Here is a 26587-nt window from a genome sequence, read left to right on the forward strand (position 1 = left end):
ACTAAGCCAATTTTTATATTTTATTAATTGTTGTTTTTATACAGCACAACTTCGCACATCTTTTTAAAATTAATGTTTTTAGTATGATTCTCATTTCAGCTTTGATTTCGACCAAGTTTTTTTTTAGTTAAAAAAAAGAGGCTGGGATGCGACCCACACTGATAACTTCCCATCCCGTCTGTCGATTTGTCTTGCTTAAAAGTTTGTCTATATGTACTCGTATCAATTTTTACCAAATTTGCGTACTATTTTTTATGAAAAAACGGACTGTTAGATTTTTATATAAAAATTACTGAATACTGAAAACAATATTTTCTGTGAAATAAAATAAGTTTCAAGCCAATATTTTTAAGTTTTGAAAAGCTATTTGAGTCGAAAGTAAATTTTTACGAAGTTTTAGTATTGTTTTTTTTTTAGAGTTTTATTTTTTGTAAAAAATTTACAATATTTTTTGAAAGATAAAAGTAAATTAAAGCCAATATCTCAAAGTTTTGAAAAGATATTTGAGTCGAAAATCAATTTTTACCAACTTTAATAAATTTTTTTTATTTAATTTTTTCAATTCGATTTTTCACAACATTTTTCAAAATGTTAAAAACAATATATCTTATAAGATAAAATAAGCTTAAAGCCTAAATTTCAAGTTTTTGAAAAGATATTTGAATCGATACTCAATTTTTACGAACTTTGAGTAATGTTTTTTTTTAGATTTTTATTTTTTATAAAAAAACTATCAATTAGATTTTTTTTCAAAATTTTATCAGATGTCAAAAACATTATTCTTCGTTGCGCAAAATTGTTTTAGAGATGAAATCATATTTCAGTCGTAAAATTTTAGAGGTCACATATATTTTTTTTCAGTTTTATTGATTTATAAAAAAACCGTCATATTAATTTTTTTCAAAAAATATACCTGTTGGGTATCACGTTACAGTATATTATATAAAGTTCAATTCAAGTCTCTAGCGTTTTTGGTTCGTAAGATATTTAGGGTTAACCAAAATTTTCACCTTTTTTCAAACTGCTATGGTAAAAAAACCACCCACGCAATTTTCTTGAGAGCCCTTTCTGCATCTTTCTGCCTTATTATCTGTATAACAAAATTTATTTGAAGTCGATATCTCTTCTGGTTCTTGAGCTATGGACAGCGAAAAAAACGTCGCGAACGTACGGACGTACGGACGTACAAACGTACGTACACACGCACGCACAGACATCTTTCCAAAAATCTTTTATTTCGACTCTAGGGACCTTGAAACGTCGAGAAATGCCAAAATTTTCAATTTGACAAATCGGACCCATTACAATAACTTCCTATGGGAAGTTAAAAAATGTCCTACCAAATTCCCCAATCTTGGGATTGTACTGCCAAAAACACTTATAGAGTTCATAATTATTATTCATTGAATTGAATATAGACATGGATAAAATGTAGTTTAAGGTTTAGCTTAGGTTTCGTTGTTTTGTTGTTGATTTTCCTTAGGTCTCAAACAAAGCTGGTTCATTTTCATTTTTAGCTTATCACTTAACAGTTTCATTTTTTTTTGCAAGTTTATGAGGAAAATATAAGCCTTGGAACGTAAGGCTGTTATTACAATTCTCAATATACATATTGCTTAGGGATTGCTAAAGTTCATTAGTTTATATGGAATTCTAACACCCGTCCTCGCTCTCACCTTTAAATCTTAAGTCTGATGAGTTTATTCTTGTAAAAAGGCTCTTAATGAGATCTTAAACACCTACTTGGTGCTTCTTATACTTGATAATTACAAAAAAAGAGCTTTGGCGTCAATTCAAGTATTATTTTAGAGATTTAAACTAAGAACGAGTATGATTCCAAGGCCAATGTGCACAGTAGATATCCAATTAATATTTTTACGTACGGAGGAAAATGTTAATTACCTAAAAGCATATGCCTAAATAATACATACTCATATGTGCCAAAATTCATATGCACAAACATACATACAAATATGTATACATGTTTCTAATTACAAAAACGGGCTCTTTTCAGTATTTTCTATTGAACTCATTTTGGATGTTTTTATATTTTTTTTTCTTTGAGTTGCCTCGCATAACAAAAAATGGATCAATATCTTTTAAGCTACTTTAATCCTTTTTTTACACATTTACTTCATTAAAGCATACATTTTTAACAAAAACAAAAATAACGTTCATGCGTTGATTGAATGAATAAATTAATTAATTGAAATTGTATTTCATTACAAAAATTAAATGAAAATACCTTCATTCTGTGTTGGACTCAGAAAAAGTCAAGTTGTCACGAGGGAGAGCGTATTGAAGAAAAAAGTGAAAACAAAAATCATTTTAAAGTCATGAACTTTTATTATTATTATTACCTATTCTTGTGAAAGTAACATCCTGCTGTGTTATGGTGCGGTATAATGATGGTTATGGTGAGAGAACAATTATTATTTTTTGGGCGATATAGAAAAACATTAACCCCCAGTAGAAGCAGATCAATTCTTATTTAGATTGACACTTTACAAAACAAGGCAATTTCATATAATAAGGGACTTTAGATAGGACAAGGACCTTGTTTTCAACTTTTGCCGATTAAATTGATACGAATCTCGAATAGTGAATCCACATTTTTAAGGAGAAGTAATGATAATGGAAAGAAAGCAAATGAGGTTTGGGTGATTTTTGGAAGCAGGCGGGATTTCAAACATATCAGTTTTAAGATAAGACAGGTGTCTGTTTTCAAAAGTCCTTCTTGTTAAAATTTCGGACATTTATTTAGAAAAAAGATAAGATAAAATCTTGCAACAATAGGAATTCAAGGTGTACGTAGCTATTTGGTAGTTTCGTATACAATTTGCTTTTAATTTCCGGGTTATCTTAGTTTTCTAAGGAAAGAATATGGGTTTAAGGAAATTACAGACATGATAGTATACAAAATTCGGTACCTATTACCTGAGTAAAAATCTGATGCCCATACTTTTTATCCAGTTGAAAATTGGAGAGTTTTCAATAACGAAGTCGATATCAACTTGAAGAACTTTCGGTTTTAGAAAAATCGAGTCCGTTAACTTAAATTTTGTACATGGTTAGACATACGCTAACGAACAAAATAAAATAAAACTCAACGGATTTACTAATAAGCAGTTTTATTTTTATATTTAAAAAAGAGTAAATAGGTTTATTGCTTTATCATTGGAGGATATTACCGAAATGGCCACAATGAATACATGTTAGTAGCAAAACATCCTTTTAATGAATTTTTGAATGTCCACCTTACACTTTACTGCTATATGTCTTAAATAACTTTGTGTTTATAATTTTGAATTGATTTTGAAATATTTTCATAGATTATGCTTTATTTCACGTGGCCATGAACAAACAACCTAAAATTGCTTAGTCACAAGATCTATGTAGACAGCCAATCGCCACTTCGAAAAAACACGGTTTCTTCCAAAATTACATTTTGTTGCTTCTTCCAATTCAGGATACATCATTCAATCATCATCATAGCAAATTTTGGCTGTTCCATTTCCACCATCAGTATCTGTTTTAAAAAGTTACACCAAAATGTGATACGTTTTTGATTAAGAGGCTTTTCAACAATCATTTTGGATTTTTCCGCAAAAACTACTATTCAAAGCTTATTGACATAGTTCCGCAGTTAAAAATGTCTCATATCACTAAAAGAAAGACGATTTTTCGATGAAATTCAAGATAATTTCGATGCATTTCAAGGACCTTATCAGCGAAAAAACCAAGTTGCTGGTTAACTGAACTTAAAATAGTCTTAAGATCTGAGACTTTCTGCAAAAAAAACGGTGAGGGGAATGTATTGTGTGTATAGTTTCGTATTAAGTAAATGCATAATTTTTCCTTGTAAAATGTTGAAAGATGGTAGCTTAAAATCACAGCTGCCCAAGAAGATTTTCAATCATTTGAGACTTCATAAAATCTTTGCATTCACTTAAAGTCTTTGTATTTTTTGCAATTTTAAGTAACACAAAGAGATTTAAATCAAACTTTCAAAATTGTGTAGCGAAATTTCGCTTAAGAATCCAAAAAAATTCCAGACTTCAAGTGACTGCAAAGAATGCTGCAGTTTCAAATGATCGCAATTAAATGGTTGGGGAAAAAATTATTGCAGTCTCTTTAAAGAAAAATGATTTGTGATTGCAAAATTTGAAAACAATGGACGTGGAAGGTCGAGCAGAAAGCACTCTTGACTTGCTTCTTACCTCTGACCCTTTTAAGTACACTGTTACTGTTCTATCTCCACTAGGCACATCTGACCATTGTGTTATATCGGCAAATTAATCGTGTCAAAACTCTCCAGTTAAAGAAAGAGCTGCTAAATGAACCGTTTGGCAATACGAGAAAGTCATCGGGGTCTCAATAACGACTTCAGAATCTTAAAGTTTTCACTATGCTTCCTTGATAGTGACGTTAACGCCAGCGCTGAAATAATTAAAAGTTTGATTCTCCTGGGAATGAGAACTTTTATTCCAAATAGGGTTAAAAGCATCAGACCTAAGGAAATAGCGTGGCTGTAAAGAGGTAATTAGGGCCAAGGAAGTAAGTTTCCGTTTCTATAAAAACCAACTTTATTGAAGAAAGCTGGAAAAAGTTCAAACAAGCCAGGAAGGCCTGCAACGCCCATATTCAACGGACCAAATTTATACATGACCAAAAATTAAGGCACTAAAAATGTTTGGTCATTTGTAAAAAATATGAGGAATTCTTCCTTTCCCTCGGTTCCGACGCTCGTTGTCAATGAAACTCCTCTTTGGATAAAGCTAATCTCTTTGCTAGCCAGTGAGTGTTATGACCTATACTAGAGCAAGTAAGTGATTCTATGGGACCAATCTCTTTTCGCACTCGTGTTGTGGCAATATTTCTTAACATTCATAAATCCGATGGTCCGGATGGTATCCCCGCTATTGTTCTGAAGAGGTGTTCTTAAACGCTGGCAAGACCACTGCGTAAGCTTTTTCATGTGTCCTACTCCTCAGGCTTCGTTCCGAGCGAATGGAAAACCGCATTTGTCCAGCCCATTCCCAAAAAAGGTGAATCTTCCTCACCGTCTAATTACCGACCAATTGCGCTTATGTCCCTTCTTTCCAAGGTCATGGAAACGTTCATTAATTATCAGATCAAGAAAAATCTCGAAGATCGAAAGCTTCTTAATGACCGACAATACGGCTTTCGTAGTAATAGGTCCACTGGTGATCTAATGGTTAATCTCACCGAACAGTGGACCAATCTTTACATCGTTTTGGAGAAAGTAAGATTATTGCACTTGATATTTCAAAAGCATTTGTTGGAATCAAGCTCTTTTATCGAAAATACATGCTTTCGGTTTTTATGAGTCCCTGCTTCATTAAGTTAGTAATTACTTTTCGGATCGTTCAATATTACAAGTTGTATTGGATAGATTCAAGTCTGAAAACCTCAAAATAAATGCTGGTGTGTCCCAGGGCTCTGTTCTATCTCCAACACTCTTTCTAATTTTTATTAATGATCCTGTCTCCTGTCTGCAACTTCTAATCCAATACATTGTTTCGCTGACGATAGTTCTCAAAGCTTTTTATATTCGTTTTAAGACACATCTCTCTTCTTTGGATGTGAACCTGCAACGCCAAAATATGATAATCTCATTAAATTCCGACTTAAACTGCATTACACCATGGGGAATAAGAAACCGCGTGGAATTTAATGCTTCAAAAATCAAATGCTGTCTTGTATCGTTAAAGCGATATATACACCGTTTACCATTATCCATGGATGGCACTTACATCAATGAGGCTGAACATCTAGATTTTTTTGATGTGCGCCACCTACAACCTCTTGTGGAATGATCACATACGCGATGTCGAAAAATTTCAGCAAGGTTTTTGGGTTTCCTTAGGCGATTGAAGAAATATTTTACCCCTCCTGATCTACAAGACTTACATATATACATACGTCAAAGGCTTGAGTATAATTCCTATATCTGGTCTGGTGCTCCTGCAACCTACTTAACCCTCTTAGATGGTATTGAACGTAGAGCATTTAAGTTGATAGATGCTAATATCGTCGTAAAGCATCTTGTCTGATCCTTTTTTACCGTTGTTTTAACGGTTTATGCTCTAGTGAAATAACCAGTTCCATTACTCCCCTTCAACAGTTTAACCGTAATACTCTCGTATTTACGAATGCTCATCAGTATAACCTCGAGCCAAATACAGAGATTAGTTCTTTAGCAGTACTTCGCGAATATGGAATGCCTTACCACACTCTGATTTTAAGTGCCTATAAATAACAATCTTTGTCTATGTTCAATAAATTCAGATTAACAAACCAAAAGTTAAAGACTGCTATTTTTTTTTTAATTTTAGTGGTATGCTTCAATGCTCCATCCTTAAGCCTCTTTCAATTCCGCTTTTCTTATTTTGGTTGGGATATTTAGATCCAACAGTTTCTTTACATTCCAAAATTGTTGCATAACTTGCAGTTCATTTTCGTTTGTGGCGATTAACACAATATTGTCTGCAAATCTTAGATCTAATAAATATCTGCAGTTTATTTTCAAACCAATATTTTCTCATTTCACCTTACGGACATTTTTTTTCAAGGTTGCGACGAAAAGTGCTGGTGAAAGTAGGTCACATTGCCTTACACCACAAGTTGTATGAGATATTTATCCAATAGTTTCCGTTCTATATTTTCAAGGAAACGAACAATTTTCGATTTTCTATAATTTAGATCATTTTTTGAAGAAAACACAGCTCTGAACCAAGTTTGCTCAAAAGCTTGATTGAATTCAAGATTTGCCCTTTTTCGATTAAACAATCATTTTGCAAGAAGCAAGATATGATGCTATTGAGCCTAAAATTGTTTGTATAGAGAGTCTTGTCATTTTGTGTATATGAGAATAATTTCGGATTTCTTCCATTGTTCTGGGATTTCTTCTATGACGAAAACCTAGTTAATTTTTATTTCTAAGAAATTTAAGCTGGACTTTTTCGGATGTTAAAATTTTTCATTAAGTGCAGTCGCTCAAGTTCTTGAATGAAATTTCAATTAAAATTTCGTCCAAGAGTTTTTGTAATTTCTTTGCTCATGTTTTCAGAATGAGTATTTTTGGGAATTGCTTGAATGTTTGTTTCATGGCGTTACATATGTACATTTTAAACTGGTTCATTTCTAGATGTTGGTATCTAGCAGCTTTGATGTAAATCAAAATTGTAGCTCCTGATGTCTTCATTGATGAGGATTTTTGGAAGTTCTTCTTTGTTGTTATGTGGAGTTGTCTTATGTTGTGACTTATCTTCAGTAGGGCTCGCAGTAGTCGGTGATCCAAATCGAACTCGAAATTATTTATAACGCTGAAATCTTATACAAAAAATTTGTTTGCTTGAAAGGATTTACAGTTGTATTGGTTGTTATAGTTCCTACCTGTTGGTTAATCCTTTTTTTTCAACAATGTTTTCCTTAAAATTTTTATCTATCATAAAGCCAGATCAAACAACTATCTTTTTTTGAAAACAAATTATGCAAAAATGTTGTCGTTGTTGAGTTATGTAACAATTTCTCCATGTCTTATAACATCTTCGAGAGGGAATTTTCGAGTTCTATACATTTTTCTTCGGAAAGTAAAGATCTAGTGTTTAAGGTTGAAATACGTCACTGTTTCTTTGGTTTGTTCATATTATTTAAAAAGGGGTTTAATAAAAGGGTTTTGGCATTGTAACTCCATGGAGATAATCGGGTTGAGGGCGTATTATATTAATAATTCAGCTGTTTTAAATAGTTCCTTACAATTGATGTTCATTTTAAATTGACGGTTAGTAAATATGTGTAATAACATATTTTAGATGCAAAGTTTATAATTGAGTTTTGAAAAAAATCTACAAATTTTATTTGTATTTTCTCATAGTGAATATCTCTAAAAAACTATATCTAATAAAGCAACCTGAGTTGTGGTGAATTATAATTTGATAAAAGAGCTACTGATTTTTTTTATTTTATTACTGAATAAATAAAACAAACAAACTCAAACAAGGCCAAGTTATATACTTTTGCTTATACAATGTCCTGAAATATCACAAAAGTCCTCAACATAAAGTTCATATACCTAAAAATATTATATTTTTTACATAGATAAAATAAAATATTAAGAAAATAAAAAAATAAATAGAAAATCCACTCTGTCGCTCATAAATACAAAAAATATATATAGATCAATTTATATTTATCCACGTACATAATATTTATGAATAAAGTGAACACAAGTGACAAAATCGTCGTCGTCGAAATCACAAATTACTCCGGCAGCACAAAACTAAGATACAAATCAAATATTATGCGATGGCTTCGTATATTACCAGCGGCAATAATTCCTTATGACAACTTCAATGGCGATAGGCAACTGAAACTGAAACATCTACTCAGGGAGCAGCTAAATATTTATGATAAAAAATACAGGATAACATATTGTATTGGATCGTTATTGCTATTATTTTTCGTCCCAACAACACCGTGGAGTGTGGTAAATGTAAACGTAAACGTAAACGTGAGGAATTCGACAAAAAAGAGTACTACACAATCTGGAACCACATCGTCGTCATCGTCGTCGTCGTCCTCGTTTTTGTGCTCGTCCTTGTCATCATCGTTGTCGTTGTCAACAACAACAACAACTATAAATAGGATCCCTAGAGTCACTAGACATCCTGCGTAAACTTATTATATAATTTTGTCTTGGTTTTGTTGTTTCCTTGAAAAAGCAAAAAAAATATTTTGTTGTTGTCCTTGTTTTATTTTATAAATTCGAGAATAAAAAAAAAGCTGCAGAAAACATAAATACCCTTGTGTGTATGTGTGGATTACTATCGGTTTAAGGATATCACAATAATGTTGACCACTCATCACTTGCACAGTCATCATCATCATGCTCCCACAACATTGGAATTGGAGAAAATTACGAATTTAAGCACGGTAATTTATTTTATCTTTAGATATAAACTTTATGTGTCTTAATATCTAAGAAATTGTGTTTTTTTGTTCCCTTTTAAGAAAGTAAAGTTTTTATAATATTTTCCTTGTTATCTTTATGTAAGTATTTGGAAGGCGAAAAAGACTTCACATTTCACCCTTTTAGCAATAACTCTCTTGAAATGGATCGTTTAGATGTAAAAATAGAGATTTTAGTAAAAAGATTTCACTTTGCTGTTTGTTTTTTTTTTTTTGTAAGGGTGTGGGCAGCTTGCGGTTACACATCTTTACACTTTTCTTAGTGTCCTTGGGATTTTCTTTCAATTATCTTTGTGAAGATGTAGTGAACTGATTATGATATTATTCAGCACTAAAAAACAAGGCATAGTTAGATAATAAACACTCATTTCACATAAGAAAAGTTTCACACTTAGGAATAGTTTTCGGGAAATAAGTTAAGTTCAAGGATGAAGTTGATTTTATGAATAAAATTAATGAAAACTTAAATTTAATTTTATCTTAAAAATTACGTTTGATTTCTTTATGTTTACTGTGGCGTATACTTGTTTTTTTTTTCTTTGTCATTTTTACTTCCCATAAACAGTTGTTGTAAAATCAGTCCAATTGGTCAAATTATAAGTGTTGATATTTCTCGACGTTTCAAGGTCCTTGTAATCTAAATCCACGTTTTTTAGAGAGATATCTCTGTGTGTGCGTGTACGTACATTCGGAATACCTTTTATCGTCCTCCATATCTCAAGAACTAGCCAAGAAATCGGGTTCAAATACATTTTGTTTTAAAGAAAGAAAGAAAGAAAGAAAATAGTAAAAAAAAAGTGAATAAGAATTGGTAAAAAATGATTTTAGACTCAAATATCTTGAAAACAAAGATATATACAAACAGAGATATATAGAAAACTTGAAAGTGCTGGGTTTCGAGGATTCATTAATGATTGGCTAAGATCTTATTTAAATTTAAGAGCCCAAAGAGATTTGATGGTGTTAGGAGTGATATAAAGACATTCGATTTTGAATTCCACAAGGTTCGGTTTTAGGACCAATACTTTTTTTGGTATACATTAATTCTTTATTCAGTTTGCTTTTTCTGGGTTCTCTTACAGCCTTTTCAGATGATGTTGGTTTTTCGTATATTACAAATAGTTGTCTGAATCTTATATCGGATATAAATTGGGATCTCAGCTTGTTAAGAATCTGGTTTGCAGAGCACAAATTGATAATAAGTTCTAAAACCAAGATAATGTTTTTCAGTTTGTCTGGCAGAAAGATTGTTAATGCTGATCTCTTTTTCCACGCTACTGAGTGTCCAAAATTGAAGCTTTTTAACTGCACCTGTAATCCTATGATTACTTCCACAACATTTACGGATTCCATGAGCTGTAGTGATAATTGCTTCAAATTAGAAATAGTTAATGAATTCAAGTATTTGGGATTAATAATTGATTCTAGAATGAGTTTTTATAACCACACAGAGAATTTTAGACAATATTTTCGGTGCACTCTTAGAAACTTCTTCTTTTTGCGTAAAGTTTGCTCTTCCAAACTGCTACTTAAAATTTATTATGGCATTTTTCATTCGAAACTAGAATATGGAATTTCTTGTTGGGGAGGTTCATATTATAACAAAATACAACCTTTATTAGTTTTGCAAAAAAGTGTTGTGAAGAAAATATGTGGTAAGCCTCGCCTGTACCCTAGTTTTCCACTTTTAAGAGATTTGAAAATTCTTTCAGTGAGACATATGTATTGTTATAAAGTTCTAAAAATTTTCTTTAAGATATCAGGTAATCTTAATTTTAGAATAATTGATAATTATATTTTACGTGGAAATTTTTAAACCAAGTTTCTATACTGGTATATCGAATAACTGCTTTTAGAAATTTTTATAATGTTTCCCCATGTCGGATATTTAACAGACTCCACCATTCTATCAGGATGCAAACTTCTCATTTGTTATTTATAAAACAAGTTAAATATTGGCTCCTTAGTCTTGATAATGAAAGTATTGAATTTTTTGTAAATGGATTTACCTGATGTTTTCTTGAATTGTTTAACTTCAATTTAATTTAATTTCTGTATGCATTACATAAATGTATGATATTTTAACTTTTTTTTTTAAATTTTCTTTTAAGGGTCACCCCACCCATTTTAATTAATAAATGCAAAATTTTTCTTAGAGTGGCAATAACTCTATTTTTTTTAAAAATATTTTTGTCACATATTTCTTTTCATCTTATTGTTTTTATTTGGATTTTAAGAAATAAAATGTTAATCTAATCTAATCTAAACAATTTCAAACAAATTTTGGTACGATTTTGTAAAAAAATTTAACTATTCGCATACCTTTACCCAACTTTAAATTTGTAATTGTATTCTTTTTAAAGGTCTTAAAATGAAAATTTGCTTTTAAATAAAATATAATAATGCCCTTCCTTGTGAAGAAAGATTGTTTGATGTTTTTAAACACTTATTTTGAGCTCACAACTACATTTAAAATGACAAAAATTCGTTTTAGTTTAGAAAGAAAAATGGCGTTATTTTAACAAATATGAAAAAGCAGTTTTTTGGTATAGCACTTAACATTCCGCTGCTTACTCAAAAATAAGAAGTCTTTTGAAAAAAAAATCTTTACCATTATCAAATTATGACAATTTTTTGTCTTCTGGGTAGGTAGGTAGAAATGGCGATCTTAAGGCAACCTAGCCTGAGATCCAATTAGAGCTGTAGTGCGCCGTTTTGATACCAAAAACTCGATTGACCTTTGATTGAAAGGGATATATTTATAGAGAAGCTTCATAGCGATTATGTTATAGCCATTTCCTGTGGTTTTGAGTTGCTCACAAGTGCTGGAACTACCAGCGCTAAATGAGCTACCCTTCAAAGTCTCCTGGCTGGAGGCCAAGAGTTCATCCTCCAAGTCTGTGGGGGGTTCTACGTTCGTCATGTCTATTTCGTCCATTTTGTTTAAGTTTCTTGTATGTTGGTCCCACGAGTAGGTCAGAAAAAAGAGGTCAGCCCCGGCAGAGCCGATATACTGGGGTAAGGCAGAAGATAAGATGGACCCTGCCAAGGCATCCGAATGAGCTCGTTAGCGACTGGTTTGCCCCCATTGCATTGCTAATTCTTGCTACTATTAAGGAGTAGGAAACTTCAGAAATTCAACCTGACCTTAGCTGATCTCCATCTTGACAACGTGCAAGACAACTGTGGTGATTAACGCTAAATAACTCATGAACCAATAACTTTAAAGACTTGAATTAAATTGTATATATTAAATTGTAACGTAATACCGAACAAGTATATTTTTTGAAAAAACTCCAATTCACCGTTCTTTTTTAAAACAAACAAAATGAAACAAAATTTGTCACCTAGAAAATTTTACGAATACAAAATGATTTTATCTCCAAAACAATTTTGTACAACGAAAAATAAAGTTTTAAATATCCGGTAAGATTTTAGAAAAATGGAATTGACAGTTTTTTTTTATAAAAAATAAAAACCTAAAAAAACATTACTTAAAGTAAATAAAAATTGAATTTCGGGTCAAATATCTTTTCAAACATTCGAGATTATGGCTTCCAACTTAATTTAATTTATAAGAAATATTGTTTTCAACACTCTGAAAAATTTTGAGAAAAATCGAATTGACAGTTTTTCTACAAAAAATATAAACCTAAACAAAAAAATAATAAAAATTGTTAAACACTGAATTTCGACTTAAATATCTTCTCAAAACTTTGCGACTTTGGCTTTAAACTGTTTTTAACATGCAATCAAATTTTGAGATTTTGAGATTTCAAATAGACATTATTTTTACAAAAAACCTAAAACAAATGTAGCAAAAATTGGTAAAAATTGATTTTCGGCACATATTTTTTCAAAAAGTTGAGATTATAGCTTCGGGATAAATTTTTGCTTACAAGAAATATTTTTTTAACCAAATAAAAGTGGGTTAAAATTGATTTTTTCAAAAAATTGAGATTATAGCTTCGGGACAAATTTTTGCTTGCAAGAAATATTTTTTTTAACCAACTAAAAGTGGGTAAAAATTGATTTTCGACTCAAATATCTTTTCTAAACTTTTGAATATATCAAAGCATTAAAATACTTTTATCTTTTAAAAAATATTGTTGTCAACATTCAGTAAAATTTTTTAAAAAATCGAATTGAAAGTTTTTGTACAAAAAATTAAAAACCGAAAAAAAATTAACAAAAGTTCGTAAAAAATGATTTTCGACTGAAATATCTTTTCAAAAATTTGAAATATTGGCTTCAAACTAATTTTATCTTATAAGAAATATTGTTTTCAACATTCGATAAAATTTTGAAAAAAATCTAATTGATAGTTTTTTATACAAAAAATAAAACTCTAAAAAAATCAATACTAAAACTTTGTAAAAATTTACTTTCAACTCAAATAGCTTTTCAAAAATTAAAAATATTGACTTCAAACTTATTTTATTTCACAGAAAATATTGTTTTCGATATTCAGTAATTTTTATATAAAAATCCAACAGTCCGTTTTTTTTTATAAATTTTTTTTAAAAAATTTGGTAAAAATTGATACGAGTACTTATAGACAAACTTTTAAGCAAGACAAATCGATAGACGGGATGGGAAGTTATCAGTGTGGGTCGCATCCCACCCTCTTTTATTTTCAGTTTTTAATGTTGTTCATGGGCCTAGCATGTGTTTGTTGTTTTTTTGTTTTACTTCTCAATTTAAGAAAATATTCTCCAAAATTATAGAAAAATACTACTCTTGAAATTATTAAAACGACAGCACTGATCACAACAAAAAAAAACATGACATCGTTTGTCTTCAACAAATTACACTAGATGTCAATACTTTAATACTTTCTATGTCAGAAAAAGCTTATCTCAACTAAATACAAACAGATGTTCTAAATATTTCATAGCTTCTTTTGCCACTGTGCCTGGAAGGGCTAGTTTAGGTTATTTGAAGTGGAACCATTTTTATTCAAATTTTGTATGGAAAATTCACACCACTAGCAGTCCATGTATAGTATGTCAATGGAATAAGCAAAGCGTCAAAGAACATCTTGATCTTTTTGATGAACACCATATTTTAACCATTTCTAGCAAATGCGACCAGAGATCCGTTATAGTTTGTTAAACGACGAATGTAAAATTCGAAATAAAAATCCAGCTCAAAGAACTAAGAGTCATGTATCAACTTATAAAAAATATCACCAGACTACAATCTTATCAATTCTCAAATTTTTATAGAAATGCCCTCAATATCCTTTAAAAATCTCTAATTATAGTAAACGCAAGTCTTAAACAAAGAATTGTACAAATTTGCAGAAGTCATTGTTATACCTCAATAAGGTAAGCCACCATTACTGAAGGAACATTTAACAGACCAACATTCCAATCATGGCAAAATCTTTCAAAAAACTGCTACTGAATAGAACAAAAACAGAAAAAGAGGTTTCAAAGTTCCTTTTTGTTCAACTCGTTTGAATACAACCTTTTAAATCATTTCAAGATAATGAGCAAATATTTCTTTAAAATTCTATTAATAATTCTAAATTCAAGAAATGTCAACTTTTGAAATAACTACATCTAAATTCTGAGTTGCTACTCCCATTTTTTAATCCTTACTACTAAACCAATTAGGTGTATGAATTTCTGAGGGAAACAGCCAGAGAGATGAAAAACAAATTTTTCGACACTGCCAGGGTTATAAAATAGAAAAGTTTGTTCTTTGAAGTTTGTAAAACAGCATATTACTCCCACTTCCGATCCTCTTTACGTCAAGACACACAGAGAAATAAATACTATTCCAAAGTCCCTTCCCCTACCCTAAAACCCAGGTTTTCAACAAGCTGTCGCGCCACTAAATTTATTATTATTTTATTGTCATCATGCCCATTGGTTCGTTACTGTTCTACTAATTACGTTATTTTCTTCTTGTTTTAATTTTAATTCAATTTATAATTAAAAGAAAAAACTCTCTAATCAATGAGCTCAGACATCTCTAATTCCTTTCGAGTCAATTCAAAAATTTCTTTAACAGTCCATTCCAAAATAAAATTAAAAAAAGGTGAAAGCAGGACCTCATTGAAAGGAATCGTTCGTTATGTTTTGATGGTTAAAGGCAATGATTTTTCTGTAACATTGACTTGCCCCCAATTAGCAATTCTAATTTCACTCAATTAGCTGAAAAGAACTGCACAGCAGCCAGAAAAGAAACCAGCAACGAGCTGAGCAGCCAGCGTGAGAATTTAGTATGCAAAGCTCAGAGCTTATTGGTGGGGAATGAATAGTAAACGTTCTTTCGTATTCGTTGTCCGTGGAAATGGAATCCTTCCTCTAACAACCAATTTATTAGAGTACTTCTTGAAAAACGTGTTGAGAGTTCACAATTGAATAGACTATATTGCTGCTATCTACTTTTAAAGCCTCTTCGGTTTCGGTTTCCTTCCGAAATGATGAGGTAGTGTTGTATAAGTTTAGAACGTTGTGTAATATTCTGATTTTGTTTAGTTATTTTTCCTAAATCAACAACTTTGTTTATTTGATATGATTAGGATTATTGGATACGATAGCCTGAAGGTTAATGCTTGTATCAGAAATACATTAACCTTCCAAATGTAGTTCGAATTTCGTTTATTTGTTACATTCGAAGTAAACCTAAACGAGGAAACTGAAAGCCGTAGGTGGAACAAAGAGCTGATTGAATATCCTTGTTTTCTCCGTCAAATCATAAATTACACGAAAGAATCCCATTCCAACTTTTACATCAATGTATCTCCTGTTTACGACCTTGCAAACTCATAAAATATATACATAAACCACAAGTATTCTTTTGTCTCCCCAAAGGCTATAGCCTTCGAATCTTTCCAATATAGACATCACACAGACCTACATAAAAACAGAAAGATACAAGATATTCTGCCCTATATTGAATTATAGATTTAAATTTTTTTAGAGCAAAATAGTATTACACAATTTTTGTCCTTAAGAATTTTTGAAACCAAAATACGAAGTTTTAATTTTGCCTCGTGTAATAATAATAAGACAAATAAAAATAAAAAAAAAAATTGACAGTACAAAGACAATAAACACACACCCCCTACCCCAACATACCATGACGACGACGAAATGCACAACAGGCCGAGAAGTTTATAAATTTCATAGGAATCTCCTTAGGGGTTAAGGATATTGTGCGTGTAGGCTTGGCTTAGATGTTTTATTTTTGTTTGTTTTAATCTCACTCCTCAGACGTTAAATCTAAATTTAATGCTCTCCTATTATATGAACCCTTATTGATATGCATTACTTTTACCAGAAAATAAATTAAACCTTGCGAAAATGATTACATTTACTTACATATGTAGAGAGTGTGATGGAGGGTGGGGTTGGGGTTGGGAGGTGTTGTTTATAAGATAGAACAATTTGAATTAGACTTTAATGGAATTCCTTTAAATGCGAATATGTGGTTGCCTGTTTATTTACTACGTCTTTATGGCCTAGATGTCGGAATTTTTATAATTTAATGACAAGGCTTACGAGCACGTCTTGAATTTAAAAAAAAGGACTTAATGAAATAAAAGCATGAGTAGTACTTACATTTACGTTTTAAAATGAACAAAATTGAGACATAGATTAACTTCAATTCATTTTAAGTGCTCAAAAATTAAAAACTTCATAAAATCTTTTATTGAGACCTGTTTGATAAGTATAGACAACATTGTTGATTTTTTTGCACTGTTTTTTTTAATGATTTATAAATACACCAAACTTGTAAACATACAGTTGTGTTTATAAAAATAGCAGTGCTGGTCACATTTTATTAGATTGTCAATTATTTTAAGAACGAAAATTCCTATAAAAAAAAGAGGCTGGGATGCGACCCACACTGATAACTTCCCATCCCGTCTGTCGATTTGTCTTGCTTAAAAGTTTGTCTATATGTCCTCGTATCAATTTTTACCAAATTTGCGCACTATTTTTTGTAGATTTTATTTTTTATGAAAAAAACGGACTGTTGGATTTTTATACAAAAATTACTGAATATTGAAAACAATATTTTATAACTTATTGAAATAAAATAAGTTTGAAGCCAATATTTTTAATTTTTGAAAAGCTATTTGAGCCGAAAGTAAATTGTTACGAAGTTTTAGTATTGTTTTTTTTCAGAGTTTTATTTTTTGTAAAAAACTGTCAATTCGAATTTTTTAAAAATTTCACCAAATGTTGAAAACAATATTTCTTATAAGATAAAATTAGTTTGAAGCCAATATTTAAAATTTTTGAAGAGATATTTGGATCGAAAATCAATTTTTACGAACTTTTGTTAATTTTTTTCGGTTTTTAATTTTTTGTACAAAAACTGTCAAATCGATTTTTTTTCAAACTTTAACTGAATGTTGACAACAAGATTTTTTAAAAGATAAAAGTAAATTAAAGCCAATATCTCAAAGTTTTGAAAAGATATTTGAGTAGAAAATCAATTTTTACCAACTTTTATACATTTTTTTTTAGGTTTTTATTTTTATCAGATGTCAAAAACATTATTCTTCGTTGCACAAAGTTGTCTTAGAGATAAAATCATATTTCAGTCGTAAAATTTTGGAGGTGACAATTTTTTTTCAGTTTTATTGATTTAAAAAAAACCGTTATATTGATTTTTTCAAAAAATATACCTGTTTGTGTATCACGTTACAAGAGCTTTTGCTTATACGTTAGTATAAGAGCTTTTGCAGAAAACGATTGAAATCAGTTTATACGCTCTTGAGAAAATTTAAAGTCAAAATAACGGTACTCCCAAAGATCCAAAGATAATACAATTTTTTTAAGAAAAAAATTAATTAATTATTTTTTGAGAATTAATTAATTCGTTTTTGACAAAACTTCAATTTTCGATTTCTGACTAAAAAATGTATATTTTAAATCGTAAAAAAAAGCCTAATGCGAATTGCCTCAAAACATTAATATCCAAATTTGAGGTCAATAGACCCAATTTGGGCCATGATAGACAAATAGACGTACTGACTCGGGGTACCCACTTTTTTCAACTAATCTATCATTTTAATGTCATGTCTGATTAAAATCTCAAGTTCGAAATTTTGTACGACTGCATACTCGTATGCTTAAATGTCATTTTGCCTAAATCGAATCGACATTTTTTCAAAAAATTACTACTCAACTTATTATAAATTGATTTTCGACATGAACGCTTTCCAAAAAAATACGTGTAATGGCTTTAAATTAGTCTTACCTAATAAAGGATGTTCAAATCAACTAACAGTTTTTCTATAAAACATAAGAATCTTTTAAGAATAAACCAAATTTAAATAAGAGGCTGGGATGCGACCCACGATAACTTCCCATCCCGTCTGTCAATTTTTAGTATTTTATTAATCATGAATAGCTAATATTGTAAGAACATAAATTCTTATTTGTAATATTTCATTTTTTAATTTCTTTGCGCAATTTAAACTTCTTATTTCACGTGGTAACGAATTCCACATTCGTGAGGAGTTTACAAAAAACTGGCGTTCAGATGTCGCACAACAAAAACGCGGGACCAAAACTTGAGCGGAACGATTTGAGTTAAGGAATCTTATCTCATTATAAAGGTATTTAGGTTGTCGGGTTTAAAGAATATCAGAGAAAAAAGTTATAGTTCGATATTTGAGAAAATTTGTAAATGTCATTCCGAGAAATTGAATCACGTAATTAGATATTCGATCAAAACGTCTAAGTCCATAAACATAACGAACAGCACAGATAAAGACGACACTAAGTGTTCTTTTGCTTTCGAAGTCAAGTTTGCAGAAAATTTCGCAACCGTAAGTGATTAAAGGCAGAAAAAACGTTTTTATTAAAAGAGCTCTGATTTTTATTGGAATTAAATATTGAGATGGCCAAAGCATACGAAGGACACTATAACACTTACCCACAGTTCTATTGATATGGTCCTCCCAAGTCAGGGTCATATTGAACAAAACACCGAAGTTTACAGCTTTGTCGACATACATGATGGCATTTTCTTTGAGAGCAACTTGAGGAAAACATGATACATCGTTCTTATTCCTAGCGATGACGATGCATTTCGATTTTATCGGGTTAAGTAGCAAGCAATTTTCTATTGACCATTGATCGATTCTTTTTAAATCTTCATTAATACATGCAACGTAGTGTTTAATCATCCCTAAGGGACAACTTAGGTACAGCTGAGTGTCGTCGGCATACATGCGAATGGAACAATTTTTTACAATACTAGGCAACTCGTTCACATACATTGAAATGAACAAGGGGCTTAGTATTGACCCTTGTGGAACACCATTCGCAACAGGTAAGAAGATCGATTTTTGTTGATTATGTTCAACCGTCTGTTCACGTTCTGTTAAATAAGAAAACAATAGATCGACTGCAGAGGAGGAAAAATTGAAATAATTTGAGAGCTTAAGGCAAAGAATGATGTGATTTACCATATCGAAGGCCTTAGAGAAATCGAGAAGAATTAGAAAAGTAACGTTGTCCATATCAACTGCTTTTCTAATATCCTCAGAAACACTTAACAAGGCAGTCAAGCAGCTATTTTTCTTTCGAAAGCCTGATTGTCTTGAGGTCAATAAGTCAAACCGTGTTAGAAACTAGTTTATTTGCTTTTGAAGTATTCTCTCAAAAACTTTCGACAAGAAAGGCAATATAGATATAGATCTAAACTCATCTCCTTTGGAATTTGTTGGTATAGGAATAACCTTTGCTTTTTTCCATAGAGAAGGAAACTCACGTGTTCTTAAAATGGAGTTAAAAATTAGTGTGTTGAATGGTAGCAAGGTAAGGTGAACAATTTTTAAGAACTTAGGGTGCATCATATCGAGTCCTTCAGCGTTAGATTTTATCGATAGAAGGGCCTCAACTACATCCTCCGGGGTGATGGGGAGAAGTCTAAAAGGGGTTTATAAGGCCTAGAATTTGATAAATTACTCTCCGATGAATTAACCCGGTCTGGAAAATGCGAGGTGCCTGTCGTGCTTGAAACAAAAGATAAGTTTAGGGCATTTATGTCAAGCAAATCTATAGATTTGTTATCGAATTTACCAATTCCTATGTTTTTCAGATTCTTCCAAATCTCTTTGCTTCCCAATGCGGCATTGAAACCGCGTTGAATATGTCTGAACTTTGGCCTTGCGTATCTCCCGAATAATTTTGTTTCGCAGTTTGGAATAATTTATATAAAAACTGTCAATGCGAAATAATTTCCAGCGTTTGAAGAATAAATCTCTTTTTTTAATGAGAGAGAGAATACTTCTCGTTATCCACGTTTTGCTATTTCGACTGAAAGTTTTAGTTCTTCGGGGCACATGACTATAATAAAGTTCATTAATTTTTTCAGTAAAAAAATCTACCTGCATAGAGGGCGAAGATATATCTAACGAAGAGTTCCAACTAATAGTATCAAGATTTTGTTCCAAGGCGGAATAGTTCAAATTACGGAAATTCCTGTATTCGATGGTATGGTTTTGCCTATGTCTTTCAACGTGGAAATCATAAACTAAGAAAATAAGGTCGTGTTTTGAAAAACCTTTTATTTATTTATTTATTTAATCCGTTAATTATCTAACGTTAATATAAACTTATAGCTATTTACATAATTTTTAATTTAAAATTTTAATCAATATAGAAATAAATAAATACTATATCAAATTAAAAAATCTTTCTTTAAATTGTTTACTTTTAACATTGTCATTAACAGATGAAATTAAATTATAAAATTTATTGAAGACTGAAATCAATTGATTTAAAGGGCTATTCATACCATAGTTAGTTCTGCTAAAGATCGGACATAAAGGTATCTGTCTTCTTATGCTAGTTGGGCTATAGCTAAAATTTAGACGATTCAGAGCTGTTGCGGATATAATAGAACCATTAATTAATTTTAAAATAAAACAAAATTGGAGATATTGTCTATGTTGTGAAAGTGTAGGGAGCTTTATTAGCAAAAGTCTCTGAGAATAAGGAGGTGGTGTAAATATTTGGGAAAACGGAAGAAAACGAAGACAAAAACGCATAAATCTTTTTTGGATACTTTCAAGTCTGTCAATATGGACTGAATAGTATGATGCCCATATAACACAGCCGTATTCAAGTATTGGCCTTACAAATGATACATAAAGAAGTTTTAAGACGTAGGGGTCACGAAAGTCACGAGAAAAACGTTTAATAAAACCTAGAATTTTGTTAGCTTTTTTAACTATAAAGTTATAATGGTCACAGAACGTTAATTTACTGTCAAGAATAACACCTAAATCAGAGAAAATGGAAAGCTTACAAAGGGATTAAGAATCTAATAAATAGTTATAATCTATAATTGTTTTTTTGCGTGTAAAACACATAGTTTTACATTTGTCAATATTAAATAAAAGTCGGTTTGTATTGCACCATTCCCTAAAACTATGAAGATCTTCTTGAAGCTGTGAGCAGTCATTAATTGAACTAATAGATTTGAAAATTTTAATGTCATCAGCGTATATTAAAACGGAGGAGTTTTTTATAACGGATGTTATGTCATTTATATATAAGATAAATAATAAAGGACCTAAATGGCTACCCTGTGGAACACCAGAGTTGACGTAAAATTGGTCGGAGAATTCATTTCTGAATATAACGCTATAACTTCTGTTCTTGAGATAAGACGCGATCCACGTCAAGAATTTGTCGTTAAACCCTAAGGCCTTAAGTTTATGGACTAAAGTCTTGTGACACAATTTGTCAAAGGCTTTGCTGAAATCTGTGAATACGCAATCTACTTGTTTACGATCTTCGAAAGAGTCAAGGCAGAAAGAAGTGAAGTGAAGTAGGTTTGTAATTGTTGATTTATTCTGGACGAAACCATGTTGATTTTCACATACAATTGAATTACAATTACCTGGAGCAGATAGTTGATCGTAGTGAATAACTTTATTTCGATCACATACTAAAAATAGACCCAACAATGAAAGATTACCATTATTAGAGAAATGTGTAGGCTCAGATGTGTTTACAGAAAATGGATTAAGCGTCAGAAATTGGTCATATACGTTATTTTCCTCTAAGATATTGCAATTGAAATCACCAATTAGGATTATGTTAGAGTACGAAATTGAAACCTCTTCTAAAGTAGAGATATACTGTTCCCACTAAAATTTTTTCTTGACCATTCGAAATTTCTACGAAAGCGAATTCCATTTCACTTTCGTTACAAGAGACAGCTATCTGTCTTGATTTTAATGTTTCTTTGACATACATGGCAACTCCCCCACCTCTGCAGCATACTTTATTTGAACGATATACCTTATAACCTGTGAGAGAGCATATGTTGTTGTTTTGAGATTCAGAAAGCCAAGATTCAGATACACGAACCACGTCAACATTAGAACAGAATTTTACATAGCAAACTATGCATTGATGTGAGATACCCTAAGGCCAGTTTGATGTCCACTCAAAATATTAATCATGGTGCGCAAATTAAGATCACCCATCGCAAATGAAAACAATAAAATTCAAAGTGCACAAAGAAAAAAGCAAAGAAGATTTACTGTATGCTAAAAATCCTTGAAAGATAATTAATGTATTGTATTTATAATTGAAGTTGTAAAACTTAGTACGAAGTTAAGGACAGTAATAAAAAATATAATTGAAATGAGAAAGTAATGTTACAAATAAGAGATGAAAAATAAAAAAAACTATAGAGTAAAAGCAGAAATTAATTGTCTTGTCTTGCTTAAAATGTTTGTAAGCTCTCGTGTTATGTAAAAAAGTTGTAAGCTAAATTTTAAAATTATTAACAATATTTTTCATATAAAAAAATAGTTTAGTTTGAAAATCTAGTTTTGTTAAATAGATTTTTAGTCGAAAACAAATTTTTACCAATTTAAGTAGCATTTCTTAAATTTATACAAATTGAATGAATGAAAATAGTTTGAGAGATATCAAGAACCAAACATAATTTTTTACCAAATTTATGTACTGTTTTTTGTAGATTTTATTTTTTATGAAAAAAAAAACGGACTGTTGAATTCTTATGAAAAAATTATTGCTGTGAGATAAAATAAGTTTAAAGCCAATATTTTTAATTTTTGAAAAGCTGTTTGAGTCGAAAGTAAATGTTTACTGAGTTTTTGTATTGTTTTTTATAGGTATTTATTTTTTGTAAAATAAAACTGCTGATTCGATTTTGAAAGTTTTTGAAAACAACATTTCTTATAAGATAAAATTAGTTGGAAACCAATATCTCAAAGTTTTGAAAAGACTTCGTCGAAAAAAAATATTCACCAACTTTTGTTAATTTGTCTCAAATTTTTTTTTCCAATGTTAAAAACATTTTCATAAATTTAAAATATTGGCTTCAATTTTTTTTAAAAAATATTGTTTTCAACATTCCGTAATAGGTATTTTTTTAAAAAAATGGAATTGACAGCTTTTTTACAAAATATAAACTTTGGTTTTTTTTCATAAAAAATTAATGTTCGGATCTTGATATCTCGTGAACAATAGAAGGTATTGACTTCATATTAATTTCATTCATCCAATTTGTATTTGTTTATATAAAAAATAAAAACTTTAAAGAAATGTTACTAAATTGGTAAAAATTGATTTCGACTAAGAATCTCGTTAACAAAAATTGATTTTGAAATCAAACTATTTCATTATACATATATATAAAATATTTTTGGTAATTTTGAAATGTTTGAAAATATTTCAACTGGCAGCTATTGCTAGAATGAAAATCACACTTCTAAAAAAACACTCGCTATGTTCCTTTTCTGCTTGGCTTACTATAGAATTTGAGCACGGGGTGGGGTTTAGTTTGCATTATAAATATTAATTTTAAAAGTCAGCGTTATTTCACAAATCACCGTAAAATAAAGCCCAGTTAAAATAAGGACAACATAAAAAAGTTATTTTTGCATTTAAAAACAGAGCAAAGTTGGTCTCATTCATCAAAATATCTTGGCCTTGTTTGACTTTCGTCAAATTGCAATACGACCAATTAATGGAAATAACATTTGTTTCAATATTTGAATGTTATCTTTTGTTCACTTGGCCATATTTTACTTGAATAATTTCTAATAGTATTAATTCTTACTTAATGTGGTATTATGAATTGATATTTGAATGTCTTCTTAAAAGTTTTTATGAGAATTTTGATATCCAATTTGATCCAATCTTGCTATTCACATAAATGTCCCATTACATTAACTTGATAGTTTTTCTCTTAGTCTTCTATCCTTATCAACTTTTAATTTACAAGAAAAAAACTTTGTTTAAAACAAGTTTTTATGAGCTGTTTTATTCCTGCGCTAACTTTTGAATTTTATAAAAACTTAAAAACAACTTAATTCGGTTTACACCTTTAGAGAGCATTGATATTTGCTTAAAAGCTTCATATGGAGGTTAACTTCCACCTATAGTAGCATTAATGTAACACAGCAAAATTTCGTAAAGAGGTTCTAAATTTACACAATTTTTATAACCGTCAGAACATTAAGAAAGGCAGAATTCCTTCTTTATTTTTTTCTAAACATATACATACATAATCAAATTAAGTGCCAAGGAAGAACTAACAACACCAAAGAACGCCCTTTAACATTATAATGTTCGAAAAAGGTTGAAATCCAGAAAAAGTAATGCATTCCAAAAATAACAAAATAAAATCAGACTTGAAATGTTGATTGAAGGAATTCTCTGATAAATATCATAATTCCAAGAATGTTTCCCTTATCTTAAACGCAAACCGCACTTACTCACACTCACTCTCCCATTAATCCACTTCGACCTCCATCGAAATTCAACTATCAATTTCTTTGTTTCTAAAAAAGAAAACACCAACAATATACAAAGAAAAAGAAATATGAGATAATCGAAATGGAAAAAATTCCTATCTCATATCAAATCCTGTCATTCTAATCTAGGCTCTGAGCTTACGGCCTTTTTTATCTCACCGAACCAATAAACTTTGAAGTTTTACAGGAGTGGATTCAGTTTGCAAAGAGCCTAAAGTAGTATTCAAAGAATCATCATTCTAAAGAATTATCAGTGAGATCATAGAACATCCCATATTGAAAAACTTATTGAAGTTAGTTCAGAAACCAGTTGTTAACTTTTCATTTTTTAGAAAAACAAAGGTAATTTATTCGTCCCAAGTCCGAGACTGAAAATATCCTTTTTTTAACTAAGAAGGATAAAAAACTGTTTGCTTTTGTTCTTCTCTCGTTCAGCTTTTAGAAGAAACAAGAAAAAAATAAACAACATATCAGCCCTTTCAATGTTTCTATTTAAAAAATGTAAAAAAAAACCGTAGTAAGAAGGGTTTGGGGCAGGGGGTTATTTGTTCATCGTCGCTCCTTTTAAAATTGTATTCCTCTGTGGGCAATCTTGAGGATACCTTGGTTTACGGCAAGTATATGTTGTTTTTGTCTTTTTATAGAAAGGCCGCTTTCCTCTTTGCTTCTTACTTTACTTCTGCAGTGTTTAGCTATTTCTTTTTTCTAAAATAAATAAATGTTCGAACAGCCACTATAGAGCAGAGCTAGGAATAAGGTGGTAGTGGAAATGTAGATGCCATCAATTTGTATCTTGGAGAAAGTCCTTACTCGAGGTTAATTGGCCGGAAAATATGGGTTATTTGCCTTTCAATATGTACTTTAATTTCTTTGGCAAATAACCGACTTATCAAATTGAATTGCCTGTCCCTGAGGAGGAAAATTTTGTTCTTTATTATTGTGTACCTTACCTATAGAAACAGTACTTCCATAGACCTTCATAAATACTTACCTATGCTTTATTCTTGCTCTCTCTTTATGTGATACAATCGAAGAGATTCAGCGGAAGTAATTTTGTTATACAAATCTGAACAAATTACATTAAAAATTGTTTCTCTTTGTTTGCTTTTATCTTTTGTACTTCTGGTATTCATTTATGGTATAAAGGTAGAAAAATTATAATACGAAGTAGTTAGATAATAATAGTGATTATTTGAAAGTGTTTACATCAATTGAATTGAAAGGTTTCTTGGAATAATGTATAACCTTGGGGGGTATAAGCACTCGAACTTTTCCATAGCTTTTGTACCTTTTTTCCACCTTTTAGCTGGATAGTTAGTACCTTTAATAAAAAACAAATTGATTTTTTGTTTGAAAAGGTACTCAACTCTTTGACTTGTTGAACTTGCATTGTTTGTTATTTGGTTCGCCATGGGAACTTTTATCGGAAATATAAACAAAGTTTTGAGTCTTGCTGATGAAGTGAGCATTTTTCATTAAGTTTTGGAATATTATTTTTAATTCTATAAAGTTCTTTTATGTACATATACAGCGATGGAAAAAAATAATAGAAACGAATTTTTATTTTTACTGATCTAGCCACATCATTGTTTTTGCAGGAAATATTAACTCATGTGCCCCACTGTATATGATCGATCGAAAACGGTAACTTTATTATGCTATCACTTTTAAGCACATTTCGTTGCAATAAATAATTCTTTATGGTCATTTGTTTAACGACCTCGTGTTTGTGCTGGAAAAAAAAATAGAAACGCTTTTTTGTTTAAGAAAAATTCGTGAATAAAAAGTGTTGAAATCTAAAATAAGGTG

At 30.5% G+C, this 26587-nt stretch overlaps 1 protein-coding gene across 2 annotated transcripts in view; it reads left to right on the top strand.

Moving 5' to 3' along the window:
• Positions 1 to 26587, top strand: part of LOC129951502 (uncharacterized) — a 227404-nt gene that overhangs the window by 18502 nt on the left and 182315 nt on the right. For both annotated transcript variants that reach the window (XM_056063690.1, XM_056063691.1), the window contains exon 2: positions 8125 to 8958. In XM_056063690.1, coding sequence (XP_055919665.1) covers positions 8875 to 8958 — 84 coding nt within the window. In that variant the 5' untranslated portion in view covers positions 8125 to 8874. The remainder of the gene's footprint in view (positions 1 to 8124; positions 8959 to 26587) is intronic.

The sequence above is a fragment of the Eupeodes corollae genome, chromosome 3 (assembly GCF_945859685.1).
Source record: "Eupeodes corollae chromosome 3, idEupCoro1.1, whole genome shotgun sequence".
Classification (NCBI taxonomy): Eukaryota; Metazoa; Arthropoda; class Insecta; order Diptera; family Syrphidae; genus Eupeodes; species Eupeodes corollae.